At 44.6% G+C, this 21,069-nt stretch overlaps 1 protein-coding gene across 1 annotated transcript in view; it reads right to left on the reverse strand.

The window, feature by feature from the left end:
• Positions 1-279: 279 nt before the first annotated feature.
• Positions 280-21,069, reverse strand: part of PAN3 (poly(A) specific ribonuclease subunit PAN3) — a 98,145-nt gene continuing 77,355 nt past the window's right edge. Inside the window, exons 10-18 of the mRNA XM_040340473.1 lie at positions 19,382-19,498; positions 18,440-18,541; positions 17,613-17,778; positions 16,322-16,409; positions 13,495-13,634; positions 12,754-12,883; positions 12,271-12,335; positions 1,962-2,100; positions 280-1,867 (exon numbers count right to left, since the gene is read on the reverse strand). Coding sequence (XP_040196407.1) covers positions 1,727-1,867; positions 1,962-2,100; positions 12,271-12,335; positions 12,754-12,883; positions 13,495-13,634; positions 16,322-16,409; positions 17,613-17,778; positions 18,440-18,541; positions 19,382-19,498 — 1,088 coding nt within the window. The 3' untranslated portion in view covers positions 280-1,726. The remainder of the gene's footprint in view (positions 1,868-1,961; positions 2,101-12,270; positions 12,336-12,753; positions 12,884-13,494; positions 13,635-16,321; positions 16,410-17,612; positions 17,779-18,439; positions 18,542-19,381; positions 19,499-21,069) is intronic.

The following is a 21,069-nucleotide window of genomic DNA, read 5'->3' on the forward strand; positions in this document are numbered from 1 at the left end:
CTGTTTGTACACTTTCCTTATCCCTGCTATTCCCAAAACAAAAATGCAGTCTGCTTATAAATTAAGCATATTTTTCTAGAATACAAGTATTTGTTTTGTACAAAAATTGCAATATGATTTGTCAAAAAACATATAAAAAGACAGCTGCTTTTGTTGTCATATACAGAAGCTAAGGATAAACAGTTCAACTCCCCAATGGTGATTTCAGTCCTTTCTAAAGAAAAGCATTGTGGTATTTTGTAACATTTTCTCACAATGGCAATTAAGGTTTTTAGAGAGAGAGAGAGAAAAAAAAAAAAAGGAATTTAGTTCCATGCTGAAAGGCCAACAGCACCCAGATTATCTGTAATCTTTCTATTAGAATGAAGACCCTTCCACATTCTCCAGCGTTTTGTAGCCCAGTTCTCATACTCCTTTCCAACGCAGGTTCCTGATGGGTACACCTTAAAGCATAAAACAAAGTACCGTGGAGAAGTTATGGACACATTTATGAACCTGTTAAAACTCCAGTCAGCTGTTAGGCTGAAACAGCCAAGTCTTTGAGATTGTTTGGGAGCATCAATGTTGCATTCAGTCATCTTCTGGCATAGCACAAGATATTAAAATATATGTATTTATAGATTCAGTGCTAAGAGGTTACACAATTATGCCTCTTCTACCAAGAAATAAATCCTATATATTTGGCAGTCTTAATTTTTTTTTTTGTTTTTTTTTACACTATAAATGCACTCTGTGCCACAGCTTTCAAGAGGGAGGAAAGGGGAATCCCTTAGGACTGTTCATCTGGGGAATGCCAACAAAAATTTCTAAACCAGATACCAAGCTGTAATGCCCCCTTGTGTTCAAAGAGGACCTGTCACCAGAAGAACATTGCATCACATTCATTAACAGTGTCTCTGCATCCAGTGTAACACTAGTAAAGCTGTGGTTCTGACAAAACATTTACGGTGATGTATTCCTGAAACATTGTGGCTATCAGAGCAACAGAACATACAAAAACAATTGCATAAATGTGTAGGACAAGCAGGAGACCTATGTACATCATCTTGCAAAAGGCGCTGGTTGTGTTTCTAGAGACAAGACAAAATGCAGCTCCTTGAAGGTGTTTTGATGGTGCTTGGTGTTAAACGCAGATTATGCTTCAACGATCTGAGAACAAGGAGTTGATCCTATGCTATCCAGATCAGTCTCTTAAAAGGATGAGGTCTGCACAGCATATTTCTACAAAAAAGGTTAACACAAAAGGGCTTATGGAATTGTTGCACCACCTGGTCCATTTATGATATGATGGACAAAAAAAACGAAGCATATTTCTCTATATGAGTGAAGATCACACTGTGCCCCTGAATTTAGGTTTGTAAGAACAAGGAGAAAAAGAAAAAAAAAACAAACAAACAAACAGCTTTTCCCTTCAATGTCAGAGTCTTCAAATTAAAAGTAGTGCATACAAGTGGAAAATAAAAAAATAGGAACGTCATGCACCTGATGCTGTTCCTGGGTTTAAAAAGAAACATCTTCACAGATAAAGCCTCCGTTGGCAGCCGTAGCACATGGTTAACTCAAACAGCCTTCTTTTCAAGTAACAGTGTACCTGACAAGTGCAAGCAGCTTTTGCTCATCTCCGGTTTGATTCCCAATAGTGAAATGAGATGACGAGGACAATTCAGCTGTAGTGCAATTTGCTATTGGTTTAGTTCCTCAATGTTCTGCATGCGTTAGGCAAGTACTACAACTGTCCGTTTGCGGCTGCCACCAGTTCCTGAAACGTATTTTCAAAGCAGCGTTTTAGATCACTGTAAGTTACCACAAGTGCACTCTTCTCATCCCTGGAAATTAGACTTATTTTTTCTGGCACGCCAGCGTCCAACTAAAAAACAAAAGGGGGGGGGGGTGCTATAATTTGCACTCTGACAGCAAAATCTTATACATCCAGCCACAGAAGCCAACATGCATGCTTTTACCTTATTAAGACAAGATACAATATGACTAAGGTCAATCCAGGGAGTCCCCGCTTCTGTCACCTGATGGAAAAGATGATCCCTAAAGAGTTTCAGCAAGTATCTGTCCCCCGTTTCTGACCATGCTGGATCTTTCTGAAATCTGAAAAACAAAAAAAAAAAAATTGAGACAACACACCCCCCACAAAGACACCAACAGGAAGTGCTGCAATTAAGAACAAATATTTAAACATGTTATCTATACATTGATAAAAATCATATTTACAGACTTTTAAAGAGCAGTAAACAAGCTTTAAAAACAATCCCCTGCTGAACTACAGAGTTGTGGAGCAATTAATCCTCAAAAGCTTACAAGAGGCTTTCATAATCAGCAGCGAGTTGGTAGATCGACAGCCTTCCAATTTGTAATGTAAAGACAGGACAAAGTGAAGAGCAAAGTGCCAAGCCACTTCTTGACACCTTCATTGCACCCATAGTAAATTGAGGAGGAATTTCCTCACAGTACCTACACGTCTACAGAAGTCAGTGAGTGATGTCCAGAGCCTTGCCACAGTTCCCCTTTGAGATTGGGTTCACACGGTTACGAATTGATGCAGGTTTCCCCCATTCAATTCGCATAGCAGGAGATTGTGACCGGCTCTATGGAGACGGTTCACATCTCATGTGTGTCTTTTGGTCCGTTTCAGGTCTGAAATCAGCCCAAAATTCAGGCTGAAAAATCAGACCTGGAACAGTGAATGGAGACGCACTGGACTCCTGTGAGCTGCTGCATTCTCCAGTGTGAACCCAGCTTTAAAGGTCCAGTGAGTGACCAGATCTTTATGATCCTGGCTCTGCCTTTGGCACATGTTACATACATGTCAAGCAAGAAGTTTCACGGCACTGAAGAACTTTTCAAATATTGGGTGAGTGTAAAGACCTAGCCTAAAATCTGCAGAGATTCTGCCACCTAGAAGTGAATGAAACCAACCAGCCATAAAAAATATAAAATGTATTTTTTCACACTGAGTTTTTCAGGCGGTTTACTGCTAAAAATAGCACCCAACACCTGAAAAACTCCTGCCCTGCAGTCAGTGTGAAAGCCCTTGCTTGGACTGTATCTAGGTTCAGACCTAAATACTTCAGACTGAGCTTGTTCTCAAGGCCGACTTTGGTATTTTATGATCCAGCCCCAAGCTTTCCAAATACTGCACTGTGCAGGTTCTAGAGCCTGTAGCAAGTGATCTGAGCAGGAGGTCATCCAGATACCCAAGCACCAAGATCCCTTGGGCCATTAAAAAGACCCAGTACTGGTGCTAGGACCTTTGTAAAAACCTGGGGAGCCGTGGCAAGAACAAAGGGTAGAGCCACAAACTGAAAATGACGTTCCTCTACTGCAAATTACATGAACCTCCGATGATGCTGAAAGCTAGGTACATGTAAAATACGCATCCTTTAAACAAATGAGCAGACAGACTCCATCTGAAAGGACTGGATTAGTAGATACTGGTTCAGGGATCTTAGATCCAAAACAGGCCTTATGTCCCCTTTTGGTTTTTGAACGGTAAACAGGTTTTAATAAAACTCTGCACCCCTTTCGGATACAGGAACCTGTACAATTACAACTTTATGCACTAAATGATGTAGTGCCCGAAACAGCAAGTTTTTTTGAGAATCTGAGGGAACATTGGAACTTAGAAACCTGAGGCAACTTAAAGGCAGACCAAACCATCTCGGTAAGATCAAAAGCCTCTGCAACTGAGAGACAGACACCAACTGAATATCTTCTTGTCGAGATTGCTCAAAAGCAGACTCGCCTGCCAGGCCCTCCACAGAATCCTAAGCTTTAAAGCTCTTCCCCTTCAACCCATTCCTGCTTCAAGCTAGGAGGCTCTGGGGAGGGAATCTGTCCAACTTCTTGCCACCTTGCCAGCAATCCTGTGTTGCAACCCAGCTAGGACAGAGGACTCATCTTTTCTAAACTACTGCCATAGTGCTGATCTATAAGGATAGACATGCCTCCTGCATGTATCCTTACCTGTCAAATGTCTCCCCTCTGTTATAAGAACTGAAAAACTGCAGATTCTGTGGGTGGGTCAGGAGTTTGGTGGGTGGAGTCATGTCAGTAGACTCCCCACCCACCTCTACACTTCCCTTGTTAGCATTTTCTTTTATGTATTCCTTACACTTAATTCTGCTATGATCAACATCCAGTCAAAATCCAGAAAAGTAACCACATGACTTCAGAAAAGGGGTGGGAATTAAAATTGGATTTTTGTACTCACCGTAAAATACTTTTCTCTGAGTTCATGGACGGACACAGCATCTTATTCTTGACATTAGGGTATTAATTAGCCTTCTATTAGGAGAGGACTAGGAAGAAAAGCATGTCAAGTGTAAACATACATCTAAACTGTACAGTACCCCCTGGGGGGCGGTCCCTCTAGGTACAACCCCTCTCCCTGCATCATGCAGCCTCAGTTCGTCAAAAAGCAGTACAAACATAAAAAAGAAGGGGTGGGTGCTGTGTCCGTCCATGAACTCCGAAAAGGATTTTACGGCGAGTACAAAAATCCCATTTTCTCTTCCGTTCATGGACGGATACAGCATCTTATTCTTGACATTAGGGACGTCCCCAAGCTGTGTAAAAAACGAGGGGTGGGAACAGCAATTAAACCAACATCACCCCAAAGAGCTCCTCAACCGAGGAGTTGCAACCGTAAACAACCGCCTGCAAACCCTTGCGGCCAAAGCAAGCATCCGCAGGCGCATTCTGGTCTTCCTATGGGCCAGTCACCGACACAGTGAGTCCGACCTCCGAAAACGAAGTCGTAGCAGACAGAGACAGCCGCAGAGCTTGTACCAAGTCCAAGGAAAGCAAGCACCCTCTTGGAATGCAACGGCCGAGGACACAAGGATGAAGCATAATATCCACATTTTGATAAAAAGGCCGAAACAAACCTCAGGTAGAGACAAAGGCTGCGAACACAGCACCGCCTTATCCTTTAGGAAGAGCAAGTAGGGAGACTTGCAAGACAAGGCCGCCACTCAAAGACTCCCTGGTAGAGGCAACATCCACCCAAAAGCTAGTTACCAAGAAAGTGCCACCAGGGGAATCTCTCAATGTACCTTAAAGGTGGTTTCTGAAAACACCCAGGGTACCAGAATCAATCCACAAAGGCAGCAGTGATTGAACCGGAGGGGCCACACGTGGAACCCCTTGGACAACGTACCCACCAGTGAATGAGTCGCCAAGGATCGCGGTAGAACCCAGCCAAGGCCGACTTCCGCCCCTCAATGGAGCGAAAAGCAAGTCTTTCAACCACTCCACGCTGTAAAAAAACAGCAGGATCCTGGAAGCCGAATATGTACGTGAACGCCACTCCATCTACACACCTAGAGAAGTAGGCCCTTCAAGTGTGACAATAAGTCATCAGAAAGATGACTTCCGTGCCCTCAGCACGGTGGAAGCACCTAAACGACGGGCAACGGTCACTTAGTATGCAACTGTCAACAGCCCTGTCGTGAAGGCCAGCAACTGCAAGCAGGATGAAATGTATGACCTTGCAATAAAAAGGTCCCATCGCATTGGCAGCCGCCAAGAAACATCCGCCACCAAGCGGCATACCAGGGATGCCGGAATCAAACTGGGGCAAGAAGAGTACTCTGATCCCCTCGGCCACTACTCTGAGCAGACGAGAAAAAGTATTTTCAGGAGGAAGACATACATAGCCGAGACTGTCCCCACAGGACCACAAGAACGCATCAGACGCGTCCTCCCAGGAACCTTTGATCCGGGCCACAACCTCAAAACCTTCCGATTGGGTCGAGAAGCCAGGAGATCCCCATAAGGCGATCCCCATCTCCGGTAGAGAAGTCGAAAACCCCTCCGGGTGTAGAGACCATAGTCCATGGCCCAGCAACTGCCAACTCAGGGAGTCTGCCTGCCAGAGCTCTACGCCCAGACTGTATGCAGGTGATAGGGCCAGCACAACCTTGCCCCGCTCCCGCAGGACGTGAGCGACAGCATGCAGCAGCCGAGCGACTTATTCCCCCTCGATGGGTGACATATGTCACGGATGTGGCGTTGTCCAGCCGGATCCTGACTGGATGGTCCCGCAGCCTCCGTGACCAAGTGGAGGGGAACCGCCTGAACGCCCAAAGGAGCAGCCTGATCGGCAGGTGGGGTTCTTTCTGCATCCAGCGACCCTGTGTCGTCCAACAAAAAAAGGCAACGACTTCCCGGACTGAAAGGCCGGAGACCTCAGCCACCGGATCAGGGATCCCAGACTAGGCTGCTTACCCGGCTTTGACAATCCAGGGACAATGGAGCCAAGTTCCATGTCGACAGGATCTCCGTTCTGCAAGACTCGAGAGTGGAATTAAACACACAGGAAGGCCTCGAAGGTGGCTACCGTAAAAAAAACAGGACACGCATTTAAAAGCGCAGTGACCACCAGTGTGATGCCCCCCACTGTACCACAGCCTGAAGAGACTTCTGCAGGGTTCAGTACCAAAGCAAAAACTCCCAAAGATTCAGACTGGCAAACGCCACATCCACCCCGAATTCCGAGACGGAATCTGCACTCAGATGGAGATGAACCAAAAAGCCCATGATTGCGATCCTTTGCTGCCTTAGCAAGGCCAGGATCGGGGCAAGCCCCATAAAGAAACCACCGGTGCCGACACCAGGCCAAAAGGGGAGAGCCACCATTTAGCAGTGCTCATCCCAGACTGCAAACCGCAGAAAACTGATGCCTGACACAATTGGGGGCTGCAATAAAAAGCGTCCATGATCTCCAAGAAGGCAGCAAAAAAATAAAAAAATACCCCGGATGTAGTGCAGTGAACACAAAGTGACAAAACTGCCATCCTGAACCTTTATGCCATCACTAAGCTGTTGAGGGTCTTGAGATCCAGGACTGGACCAACCTCTTCCTTCTCTGGAACTACAGATTGTAGATTCCTTGAAAAAACCTGTCCAGCACCGGCACAGGTACTATCCCCTGCGCGTGAGCAGGTCCTGCACTGCCCCAAACAAGGCAGCCCGGCAAGCCAGAAGGGGATGCAGGTTGGAGGGGAAAAAGGTTGGTGGAGAAAAGAAAAAAAACTCCATCTTGTACCCAGAAGAAACCACTTCACAGACCCACTGGTCGGAAGTAGGGAGGTCCACCGAGCTGCAGCTCATGAGGGCGACCCCCCACCCCATAGTAGGGCGGGGGCAAAATCCTCCATGTCGCTGCAGATATGATCGCAGGCATGTTTTGCTTGCGAGAAACAGGGATACCTTTGTTAGTCCCTTAGCGGAAGCCCTGTCGCCTGGGAACGCTTACCTGCGGGCCCAGCGGAAAGGGAAAAAAAAACGCTTGCGTGGCTCCTTACGTTTTCCGAGTCTGAGAGCACAGTGCTCTCACCCCAAACATTTTTTAATAATGTTATCCAGCGAGGCTCCAAAAATCTTTAACCCCGGCAGAGCAACTCCACCAGAGCCAACCTGGACGTCTGGTCCGCAGACCAGCATCCCAGTCAAACCACACAGCGTAGCCCCACCGCAGATACTGATGGTACTTGACAGCCAGAAAGCTGTATCTAAGACCGCATTGCAGACATATGCAATGCACCACCTGGTCTGCTATCAAGCAGACCGGGGAAGCCATTTGCAATCCAAATCACGGTGCAGCAAATATTGTCCATTAAGGACGTATCAGTGACCCCAGGGTCGTGGTCAACAGTGGGCTCCATGCTGACCCCCATACCCTGAGCAAGGGCCGGGCCTTGGATACCAGGGGGCCCCATCTGGGGAGATGTCCCTCATCAGGATACATTCCTGAAAGGGACAACGGACAGCCATGCGATTTATTGAAATGCTGTGGCCGTTCTTTTTGAGCATGTAAACTTATCCAATAAGCTTGTAGGGAAAACCTCCCAGCGGTGTTGGCCAGCTTGTAGGACCCAGAAGGGACCGACACCATAATAGATGCACTCACCGTAACCCCCATTTTATTGGGGAACCCACACGTAGTGATAAGTGCTCCAACGAGCACTGACCTGGACGCGGAAGCAAGCGAAAATGCAGTTCCGCACAGTCCGAAGGTCCAGGGTTGCATCCTCTGACAGGTCAGAGCAGGGGACATCTGCCACAGCAAGGCCCAAGTCTAAATCAGAACTTTACCCTGAAGATGGTGAGGGAAGGGGGCATTTTTACCCCCTTGTATCCGCACACAGCTTCTACCCTGGTAATAAAGGAACTCCAGGATCACCCCCAAGGCGTCCATACGCACCCCAGGTACTGGGCACCGGTTGCCACCACAGGGATGTCAGGGAAAGAAAACACCAGCTTCTGACGCCATGCAACCCGCACTTGTTTGACACCCATAGGGACCAGGCAAGACTGCAAAAACAAAATCCACCACCCTGGCTGCTCAGAGTGAGGGACCCCAGGGGACTCACCGCTCTGATCCAGGTGCTGCCAGCGCCGCTGTCCGCTCTCCCCATATGCCTCCTAACAGGCATAGCTGCGGTGTATCCCAGTGCCTAAGGTGTTCTGCGCCGTTTGCGCCACTCAGAAGGGACATTTTCACTACTAAAGGCAAAAGTCGAGCTGGGACTACAAGAAAATGACTGCCAGCCGCCCCTATATAAAGCATGCGGTATTACAAGAAAATGGCGCAGACGCCGCCAAAATGGCCGCTGAGCGCTTCTGAGGAACACGCTAGGCCTCAGCGCGGCCCCCCCCCATGGCACGAACAACCCCCCCTCCCCACAGAGAGCGGACCTTGGGCATCCTGCACATCCCCCCAGCCAGGCCACATGGGCCCGAAGGGAGCCGTGTCATTCTCCAATGCTAGGCAAAAAAAAATGGAGGCTGCAGTGAGAGGGGTTGTACCTAGAGGGCCCGCCCCCCGGGGCGGTACTGTACAGTTTAGATGTATGTTTACACTTGACATGCTTTTCTGCCTGGTCCTCTCCTAAAAGAAGGCCAATACTCTAATGTCGAATAAGATGCTGCGTCAGTCCATGAACGGAAGAGAAATAATATTAGTCTCAGGCTAGTGCATGAGATATGTAAATAACCTGTTATTCACAGCAAGGGGGGAAGAACGGACAAAAGTTTTCTCCTGTTTGTCTGTTTATCTCACTGAAAAACGAAAGGATTGCTCAGAGCTGGATTAACTCTGTGGCAAGACTGGACACAGATGATAGTAAATCTTGTACTCTACATTGTGACCGCAAAAAAAAAAAAAAAAATATTCGGGTTTACATTCACTTTAACACCTCAGAAGGGAGACCCTTTATAATAGGGCTCACCAAGCCCCTATGCAACAAGCCTGCCAAGTACCTTAGCCTGCCAAGCAACACTCACGTGACCCGGGTAAGGAGAAAGGAACTGTTGAAAATGCCTGGTTCAGAGCCTGTTCTGTGTCCCACAGCTGCCTTCTGGAAGCACCGCATGCTTGGCATACACAGCTTAAATAAGCTGGCTGTGTGACTGAAGATCCGGCACATGCATGCGCACGCACTTGTGCAGTCCTGGCAAACTGGTACAGCTGTATTTGCATGACATGAATCTTTGTGCGCCCAGAATAGGATCCGAGCGCCATGGCCGCCAAACTGCTGAGCATTTTGGCGAACAAACGTGAGCCCGAACAAAGTTGCACACTGGGGGCATCTTGTGCGCGACCATCCATTCAAGGTACGAAAAAAAAAAAAAAAAAAACAAACACACACACACAAGCTTGACTGATTGTTATAATCACCCTACAATAAGTAAATACCAATTCTCCAATACCATCTCAAAAGCCCTAAACCACCCCCGCAAACTTTTCAAACTAGTCGCTCAGACTATGAGCCCCACCTGTCTAGAGCCTCCAGCAAACGAAACACAAGAATTCTGCAATGAACTGATTTTTATTGACAAAAAAGGACCTCATCCAGCCAAAGCAAGAAAAAAATATCAAGATAAATATTCCTCAATCGTCGCAATTCAAGCTGCTACCAATCACCATTGACACCACCAAAAGCATCATCAAAAATCTCCAAAACACTACAGCACCAAACTACATCATTGCTACAAAACTCTTGAAAGAATGTGCTGAAATCTTGACACCCACCATAACATCGCAAAGCAATCATTCAAAGAAGGCATTGTTCCAATTTCTCTCAAGCAAGGCATAATCAAAACCCTTCTAAAGAAACCAAACCTCGATCCCAAAGACCCAAACTGCCGCAGACCGATAACAAGCCTTCGCACCATCTCCAAGATCATGGAGAAAGCAGTAGTACAACAGCTACAACTCCATCTGGACTCCCACAAACTCATGGACCCACTACAAAATCGGGTTTCCGCCCAGAACACAGGACAGAAACTTCTCAAAATATGGGCTGACGCTCACGAAGCAGTGGATGAAGGAGAATCTTGTCTCCTGGTGCTGCTGGACCCAAGCGCAGCTTTCGACACAGTAGACCACAAAATTCTACTCACTCGTCTCACAGAAGTAGGTGGAGTCGCAGACTCAGATCTACCCTGGTTCGCATCGTTCCTAGAAAAATCGATCCCAGACAGTGAAACTAGGAGCCTTCACGTCAGAAGCAGACACCGTTCACATGCGAAGTCCCTCAAGGATCACCCCTGTCACCTGTGCTCTTCAACATCTACCTCCTCCCTCTCCTCACAATCATCAGAAAACAAGACCTGCTCTACCACTCATACTCTCCACGCAAACCGTAAGAAATTCTAGGACGACATGGACTCCTCCCACCATCTTTGGACAAACCATCACCAAGCACTAAAGTAAAAAAGCCTTGGAGTTATCTTTGACTCAAGACATGTCTATGGACGCACAAATAGGATCAGTGGACAGCGGATCTCACCATCTTCTCCACTTGCTGCGCAGACTCGTCCCCTTCATCCCGGAAGAAGACACAGCAGTAGTAGTTGGAAAACTAATCAATTCCAGACTATGCAAAATTTCCCTCTACCCAGGACTACCGAAATACTAAATTTCTCGTCTAAAAGTCGTGCAGAACACTGCAGCCAGACTGGTAACGGGTAAATAAACGTGGGAACCAATCTCCCCAGTCATGAGGACCCTCCACTGGCTAGCCATAAAGGATCAGGTGACATTCAAGGCCCTCTGCCTCACCCACAAATGCATGCAAGGAAACGCGCCGCAATACTTATGCGAGAAAATAAAAACATTACACCCCCAAATCGGGCCCTCCGAGCAACTAATCAGAACCTCCACATCCCCAAGTCCCGCTACAAATCTAAAAGGAGAACGAGTTATGGAACGCTCTACCTACAGATATTCGGATGGGAGAAAACCATCGGATACAGCGCCTTGAGGCGATTTAGTTCGCATTTGTAGCGCTATACAAGTTACTCACTCACTGCGAGTTCCTGTCACTTGAGGACCTTCAAGGACTGGGTAACCCTTTTCATGTTTAGCATCCACTAACTTAGACCTTTACAGCACCCTGCAGGAATGCCTTAGCGCCCAGTATTCCACCTCGCAGGGTCCATCGCCTGGAGGTCGCATTATAGGCAAAACTTTGCATGAACTCGTATCTTTGCGAGGCTCAGGTACCAATTTTCTAAGCATCTAGAGCCTGTGTAAAACGGAACCGATCGGTCAATCCCTTGATTCATTTAAGAACCGTTTGCAGGACTAGAGACCTTGAGCTCAGAGCTCAAACAGAATGTGTCCATCCACCTTGCAGACACTGGTTAAAAAAAAAAAAAAAAAACACCCTGATGTACTTCCTGGGAGGGAGGGGTTATATAGGGGATCACTTCCTGTCCAAGACTCTGTCTACCAGCGTCCATTCACTTAGAGATGGCCACTTAACCCAGTAGGTAATGATTAGCCTGTGTTTAATGATGTATGAAAACGAAATGTAATCCCTTTTGGGTGGACCAATTACATTGTAATCATACATTTAAAGTCTAAGGCATCTGTGGCCAAGTCAGTCCACAGGCTGACCTATAAACGTGAAATCACTCTGCACAGACATAAGTTTTATCACATGATCTGGCAGAGTTTGAAAAGCTTGTTTCAAATGTTGACTTTTCCAGGAGGATAAGTCAACTAAAAACTGGGTCCAGTCTTCCTCTCCATTAACAAATTTTATGGAGAATTCTGCAGCACTCAAGTCTCCACTGCCTGATGTGCAGACACTACCTCATTCTAAAGTCTATAGCCAACACGTTAAAATGTAGACTATACTAAGCTCATTATAATTAACCGAAAAGATGTACATTCGCAAGATTTTAATGCTCAACTCTGAAAAGAAATAAACTCAAGACACTTTTTGAATGTGCACAATGACTTACTCTGGTCTCTCATTTATTGTTCCCAACTTCGCCAAGAGCCTGAATAAGCGTCCATTTTGAACCTCCTGAAGAGAAAAAGTAAGGGTTAATGAGGCAAATAGGGGAGGCATTTAGTCTAGTCAATGTATACTCAGCGAGCATGCTGGCTGTTCCAAGACACAGAAAAGGTGCAGGGATGCACACTAACCACTGCCATCCTCTAGTCCGGCAGCATTTACAAGTGTGGCAAACTTCAATCCCTATGGGCAAGCTGTATAGATGTTGACCTACAGATCAGCTTCTGTACAATCAATGCTGCCAGCTATAGCATACAGCACTGGTCAGTGTATTCCGATGGTGGGTAAGTGTCTCTGCTTTCAGAATACAAAGACTCAATGGGGAGGATTTCCTCAGCCACACCGAATGTGTGGATGGGGAAATGGTCCGGTTCCCCCCCTATTAAACCCACTAGTTGGGGGAAGAAAAAAAAAAAAAAAAAATTACCTTGGCCAGGTCCTCCTCTATGATATCATTGCGCATTTGGGAAGCATCCAACTGAGTGTAAAACCTAGCACCGATCATTGGCATGATGTCATTTACACTGCGCAGACGGTTTTGATCTGTCAGTAAGTACCTGTAGTTTTAAACAATTACAAAAGTTATGTCAAATTTCCATTAAAACATAAGGGCATTATATTGGCAATTGAAGAGTAGCCAATGCATAAAACTAAGAATAGAAAAGGAAATTTAGAACTTTCCTTCATAATTTTCCAAGGAAAACAAATATGTATACACTAAATACAAAATTAGATCTAAACTACAATATAAGAGATCAGATGTTAGTCTGAAAACTAAATCTCATACAGTAGCAACCTTCAAATGCTTAAATCACACCACACATTCCCCCAGGGCAAGGCAATATGTGCATAAACCTCCTCAAATATTGTAAGCACAAGTAGGCTGAAGTGGACCCCAAGGGACACTCCTGGAAAATGTTCTAGCAGACTTTGGCATGGTAAAACTGGTCTTAATATACTACATTATGCATACTGCATGGGTTGACATATAGCATCCTGTGGGTAACTGCCGAAGCACTGCGTTGTCAAAACCCTGCAGGTACATTTAAATGGGAATTGGAAACCCATTTAAATGAATGGGCTGGCATGGTGTGAATGAACCCTTACTGTTAAAAGTAAGCCAGCTATGTTAAAAGAAAAAAAAAAGCTAGCCACAAGCAAGCCTTACAAAATAAGATTTTTTAAGTCTGAGGAATAATTGATGTTCACAAGTTCCATGGCTTTCTGCAGATTCTCCCTCTGAATGCCGGCCAGAGAGTTACAGGACAATGCTAGTACCACTTTTCCCAAGGAGATCAGGTCTGCTTGCTGAAAGAAAAAAAAAAAAAAAAGCATTTTTTTTTTAAAGCAGCCCATATTTTCATAAGTTAAGTGTGACTAAATACATGTAGGTCTCATGCACACTGGATGTTAAACGTTATAAAAATGCCAGTAGCTTTGCAGCGAGTTTGTCGACGTTGGTTTTGTTCATTGACGACACTTTAATTCTTGACCTTAGGGTTATATTGCCACCTTCAGGAGACGTGGCAATATAACCCTAAGGTCAAGATTTAAAGTGCCGTGTCCGTCAATGAACTTCAGAGAAAAGGGTTTTACGGTGAGCACAAAAGTCCTATTTTGCAATAGTGTTTATTAGCTTTTTTTTGCCAAAAAAAACATTCGATTCTTCTGAGGCCACATGGAAAAAAGGTGTCATGTTCAGATAAGACTAAAAATTGATTTGGCCTCAACACTGGCAGAAATCCATTCAAATAACACCATGCCTACAGTAAAGCATGGAGATGATAATATCCTGTCATGGGGAGTTTCTCATTATGGACTGGAGCACAGTTCCATCAAATTGAAGAAAATCTGCTGCCCTCTGCCAGAAAGGAGTCAATGGGAAGGTGGTTTACCTTTCAACATGACAATGACCCAAAGCACACAGATAAAAACGTCCAGTGTTAAAAGGTCCTTGCATGGCTTAGTCAGAGCCCAGACTTCAACCCCATTGAAAATCTGTGGAATGACTCACAGGACTGCAGTCCACAAACAGTCGCTACCAAATTTAAAAGAAGAGTGGGCAAATATTGCAAAGAATAGATGTGCAAAGTTAGAGACCTATCCCAGACTAAAAGGCTGTAATAAAAAAGCAAAAATTTGGATAGAGTGGGTGGCTGCAAAATGAGGGGGAGATTCCCTTCCATACCCACTGTTGTGGTGACTGCACTCTTTCCCTTTGTTTTCACCTGGTGATTTGGCCAGCAACATCTCTTGTATTAGAGTGTCCCCATTCTTAATGAAAGGACACAGTAGCCTTGTCAGTTGGGGGAGGGGGGGAGAATCAAAACGTACTAGCAGATTAAAATACACCAACAAATTACAGCCAAATTTCCAGCAACGTTCCCCCCCCCCCCCCCCCCCCCCCATTTTGGGATAAAAGTTTTGCATGAATAAAAAGCTGACCAAGCACCACTGACAGCGAAATGGTTTTGACCTTGTAAACGGCTACATCTGTAGGAAAGTTTGTTCTGTTAACTATAGACTTGCTGGTCAAGTCACCAGATAAAAAAAAAGAAAAGTCTAAAAAAGAAAACCAATACACAGCCATCACATCTAAGAATTGGTAAGCTGCAAAATGAATATTTGCCATTGGGTTTATAACAGCTTCAAGTATACTAGCATTTCAGCAGAGTAAACATGGCAGAAGAGAAAAAAAGCTAGAGTATAAGCTAGAGGTGTGCATCTTCACTGGTCTCACGATTTGATTACGATTATCTGGTCAACGATTCGGTTCCGCAATGAATTACGATTACCGACGAGCTCCCACTTGCGCCTGGTCGGCCCTCCCTTCCTGCAATCTTCTGGGACACATGACAGGTCCCAGAAGATTGTCCGGCTATGCAGGAAATCGCAGCGAGACATGCATACCCGGCAGTGAAGCTGCAAGCGGTCACAGCCGGATGCTCACAGTAGTATTGCCAGCGCCATGGACAGGTGGAGGAGAGAATGGAGGGTTCGGCGGCGACAGTCACTGGATTGTGGGACAGGAGAGTGTCTTTTTGCGCATTTGTGGAACAGCGACAAACTACGGTACCTAAAAATCTCCACAGGCGACACTTTAAAAACAATAAACGGTTACCAGGTTAGAGTTAGAGGAGGTCTAGTGCTAGAATTATTTATCTCGCTCTGACAATCGCGGCGATGCATCACATGTGTGATTTCAACACCGTTTACATATGCGTTCTCTTTGCTGCACGGGGACGCTAAAAAAAAAATAAAATAAAAAAACAAACAAACAAACAAACAAACAACACTTTTTTTTTTACATGGAGTTTTAAAAATAAAATGTTTGATCACTTATTGCTGTCACAAGGAATGTAAACATCCCTTGTGACAGCAATAGGTGGTGACAGGTACTCTTTATGGAGGGATCGGGGGTCCAAATCCCCAAATCCCTCCTTTGCACTTCAAAGTATTCAGATCGCTAAAAACTGAATACAGTCTTTTTTTATAAAATGGTGCCATTGGCAGCCAGGTAACCGGAAGTGACGTTGCTTCCGTGTTTACATACAGACTGGAACAAAGCCGACGCTTCCTTAGTCTGTCTCAAGCCGCCGGAAGTAGCAACTCGTGGATCGGGTCTCCTGGTAGGCCAGACAAGAGTGGCGGAGGGGCTTTTAGTCACATCAGTTGTGCCTGGAAAGCAGACCACCCGCTCTAAAAACAGTACCGGATGATACCTGCAGCAGCGGGCATCTTCCCGGTAAAACCACCTAAAGCCGAGGCTGCATACGCTCAGCCAAGGGGTTAGCGGCTTGGAGCGCTCTCCCGGGAGGGGCAAGTCTCCCGGAAATAGATTTTCCCGGTCGCATGCATTGATGCCACATGAAGGACACCCAAATCACAATGCAGCAATTAATTTCGGCACCCCTAGTATAAGCAAAAGCTGTTGAAAATATAGAATTAGATACAGAATGTTATAGCAACTAGCAAGGCAGTTTTAAAGGAATTACCTGATACTGAGGCATCAGAGCAACAGGATTACTCTGACTGCCATCATAGTTCAAAACATCAAAGATTCCAGCACAGTTGACATGTAACCTTAGAAGGGGGAAAAAAAATAAAATAAAAAAAAAACAAAAAAACTATTGCATTTAAAAAGTAAGCTCTGCGCAAACTGCTGGCGCCAATTCTGGAATAATTCCACTTTTGCATTTGTTTAGGAAATGACAGCGCTGCAGGAAAGGTACATTTAACAAGATTTAATAATCGCTTGTGTAGCAATTGCACCCCCCCCCCCCCCCCCAAGTAGGGTTACCCTAAAAAGACAAGTTAATATGCACAATGGTCGGTCACAAAACAATGCATGACAGCAACCCTCTCAGCGAAAGATCTACAAATACTTCAAATGTCTTATCAGAACAAGTTTGGGAAGGCTGGAGAAAAGTCAAACCTTATCTGCAATGTGTACACTTGGTCCAGACCAGTGACTCAGTATAAAAACGGCAATTTAAACATTTTCACAAGAGGAAAGCAATAGCAGAATTGATATGTCTCTTGTGATATTTACAGTAAACCCTTCCTAGGAGAAACATGGAAACTGCCACTGCAGACTTCTTATTCTGCAGATAAAAGTAACCTGGCCATCATTGACCATCTGGCTTCTATGCTTTGACACCAAACCCAGAATAAGCATGCAGATAAAAGCTCAGATTTCATTCCAACTTGCCTGATCTAAAAAATTTTTTTTTTTTTTTTTTTTTTTTTTTGAGTCAAGCAAAAGTGGGATGTCAACAAAATAAACCTACATAATCGCTTAGGTAAATGCAGCATCTGTCCCAACACTGATAAATTAAAGACAAACGATCGCTCAGTTCCTGGGTCCACCAAGCAGTTCTGTGCTCTTCCGCTCCAGTGTTCACTGGAGTGAGTGCTGGGCAAGGACGGGAGCATAGTAGCCAACACAACTAGAGCCCCTCATATTTAGGTCAGTAATGGCAGCCCAATGTTTCTCTGGAAAGGTTCACTTTAAGCATGGAGATGCAGCATTGAAGGGATCAGAGAAATTCTCACGATCTATGGCATTTCCAAATAAACTCAGTGACGCTGCTAGGAATAAAGCTTTTCCTGCAATTTGCAGAATCCTTAATCTAGTGTTACTCAAGTGCTAGCTCCTCACCAGCTACCTCTGCATGATACCAGCATAGAGGCGAGCTGGAAAGTGAGCAGAAGATACTGAATGGCTGCTGAACTTTTTGGATGAAAAATTCTATAAATACAAAATGTCAGTCACAACATACGTACCTGGTTTTCCCAGTGATGAGAATTTTGGTTGGATCCATAACACGACATGCAAGTCCTGCTGTGTGAATAGTTCGCAACGCCGAACTCAACTGGACGATATATGCCCAAATGAGGGACTCTGGCAACAATCCAGCATGTTGACGAGGCAATGGACCATCATGTTGGCCTATAGAAATTTTAAAAGCTACATGAAAATCATGTACATGCTATTGTAACTTAATCTACACTATGCACACATCTTTATGACACAACTGAAACGTGCAAAACCATAGCGCCACCAATGCCATGCTGCTGTGTCTTTAAACAAACCAGCAAATTGGGTAGCAGATTACTGGTGTCACGAGATGGCCATGTAAATATCTTTCCCCAACTAGAATTTTGTGGGCCTGAAATATTTGTGTCCCATCCCATTTACACATCTATGTAACAAGCACCACATCTCCACAGTTCTGGTTTAATATTCATCCAGCTCTAAATATGGCATAATTGAGGGTGCTCCTAGAATGTCTCCCCGCTGCATTTATGTGCATGCTAATCCTACGCAGGAATGATTGGATAACACGAAAAACTGTTGCATGTTAGCATTTAAAAGATGTTACATGTAATAAAAAGAAATGGCAAGGTTTTTTCTTAACAGATAAAAAGCTGCTCATACAAATGGCCACATAAAATCACTTTCATTTAGTGAAACTTTGAGAGCTTTTGCTAGCTTGCTTCCTAAACAGTACAGCTAGATATGCTGCAACAAATATAATCTGCATAATGGTAAAAAAATAAAAAGAAGATGGTAAATGTGATTTGGGTAGATTAAACTATATTGACATTACCCCATTTTCTCTTGGTAAAATAGCCATCTGCACTGGGATCGTTAAAATGCCTGCTCATCATGGTCTCTGCTCCAGCATGGAAGTCATATGCAAAAACCAAGGCTTGAGGAGAGAAGAAAAAAAAAAAAAAAAAAAGAAGATTATGCAACCACCGATTAACAACTTTATTCAGTAAGCAGAACACAAAATATTTTGTTTAAAACTATTTTAGCATGATCAAGAGCAAATAAAACAAAAATGTAACATGCATTTTTTTAAGAGCTTGTGATGTCACCATTGCGCATGTGCCAGTATGATGCAACATTCTAGCATCCTTTAAAGGGTGTGGAACAAGGAGCTCTGAATGCAAAGCTCAGAGTTCTCTTACAGAGGTCCAGCCTTTCTTCTGGGTGAAGAAGAAGAAAAAAAAAAGCTATAAATACTGTAGCTGCTGACATTAGGTCACTTGTGCAGGGAGCCCGTGATGTGGGCACCCTAGCCGATTTCAGGAATGACTCCCGGGTGCTGCCGCCACCATTCCCAGAAAGGGATGACCGGTAAGTGAAGGCCTTCAGCTTCTCAGCGGGTTCCCCACTTTTTAAATGGCCCATCTCCGGAAGGCGGACCTGTCAAAAAACACAGATCAATACCGCCCACCCCCCCAAAGGTGCCAAATGTGGCACCGGAGGGGAAGTAAGCGTATAAGTGAGAGTTCCACTTTTGGGTGGAACTCAGCTTTAAGTCATGTGGACAGGGCCAGTGCAGCGTCATCGGGAAGCCCTGAAGAAAAATGGCAATGCAGTTAGACGCAGTGGGGGCAATGCATCTGTGTGGGGCAGCGTTTTATATTGTCGCACAAAATGTTTTGCCTTCATTTCTAATTTTAAACTGAGCAAGTTGTTCTACAAAGTGGGGGTTTACATAAAAGTTCCCAGTGCAATCATTTTCAGTAGTGACACTTACAATGTTCTCCAAATGCTTTGGTTGTAAACATTTCTCGTAAGGAAACGATATTTGAATGTTGGACTTTTTTCCATGTATCGACTAAAGACATGCATTTTGTGTTCACCAGACGAAAGCCTAAGAAAAAGAAAATACATTTTCAGCATTGGACAGTATAGGAAAGGTTTAATACTGTATTAGGAAATAAGGAATATCTTGGCAATAGGAACAGCGACAGTAAGAAAATCTGTTCTAGTCTCTTTCCCACTATGCCCTCTTTAAAAGTACAATACATTCTGCCAGTATACAGATGAAAAATATCGGAAACAGACAGCCTTAGGCCCCTTTCACACGGGTGGCTGTTCTACCAGTTAAAAGCATGTTATTGTGAAGGTTCAGAGAATCTTGGCACAGTGTTAAGGAGCGGCTGCGTTTAGCCGCTCATGAACATGGGCGGATAGAATTCAGCCTTTAGCTGCGGATAGATCAAATTCTCTACCGCAGCTAAAGTCGATGCTTTCCTATGGCCCCATTCACACAATGCGTTAAGAAACGGTTTAGTTACATGGGGTTTGGTGCGGTTAGAAAAAAATTTTTTACTGCGTCCAGGAATGATTTATTGCAGCTATCTGCACACAACTGCAGGTAATTGCAGTGTACACACACACACACAAAAACACCAACACACACACAAAAACTCCACTTTTGGGTTTTTCCCAACCAGAAAATGCCACTGCCAAAAACACTGTTAACAGTATGCGTGTACTTGGACACACAGGATAACCTGCTGGGGAGTTAACTGGCTGCAGGAAAAAAAAAAAAAAAGCTGTAAAAAACGGCCAGTGTGCATGAGGCCTAATTGTCACACGCTTAAGCCAGCCATACATGGAGCGACATTCAGCCGGATTGCAGGGACCAAGAAAAAACGATCTATGGCTTGCCTTAGGTAGACAGAACTTCACTTTATCTGGGGAAATTGCTTTAAGTGCTAGTTCACACCAGATGCAGTCCTGTGTCTTTCTGCACTAAAAATGCATGCAAGTGTTTTCCACTGGCTCTAGTTCACACCAGTGTGGTCAGTTGCCAGAAAAAAATAAAATAAAAAAACACCCAGTAGTTCTGTGCAGAAAAAAAAAAAAAAAAAAAAAAAAAGCAGCTTGGGAACATGGCAAATGGTATCAAAAACAGATCTGGAACATATGCAGAGTGCATTTTTGTGGTGTGAACTGGCTGTAAATGAAGACTATTTGGAAAGTAAAATTTGGTGTGCCGACACAACACTGATCTTTAGTTTGAAGAGTTCTACATTAAAAAAATTATGCAAATGAATGTGTGAAAAAAGTGACATTAAAGCGGATGTCCGCTGAAAAAAAAAAAATTATTAAAAGCCAGCAGCTACAAATACTGCAGCTGCTGACTTTTAATATTAGGACAATTACATGTCCTGGAGTCCAGCGCCGCCCGCAGCAGAGGACGAGCGATCGCTCGGGTGTTCCGATCAGCGGGAGTTCCATTTTAGGATGGAGCTCTGCTTTAAGCTTGATCTATGCCAACACCAAAACAAAGGATTATGAAGTTAGGAAATTGCATATACTGTAGATGAAATTTAGGTCAATGATAACGCAGTATTGAAAACCTTAGTTAGACTTACCGGTAACAGTATTTCTATGAGTCTTTCAGGACAGCACCTGGAGAGAGAGCGCAGCTCC

The sequence above is a fragment of the Rana temporaria genome, chromosome 2 (genome assembly GCF_905171775.1).
Source record: "Rana temporaria chromosome 2, aRanTem1.1, whole genome shotgun sequence".
NCBI classification, from domain to species: Eukaryota; Metazoa; Chordata; class Amphibia; order Anura; family Ranidae; genus Rana; species Rana temporaria.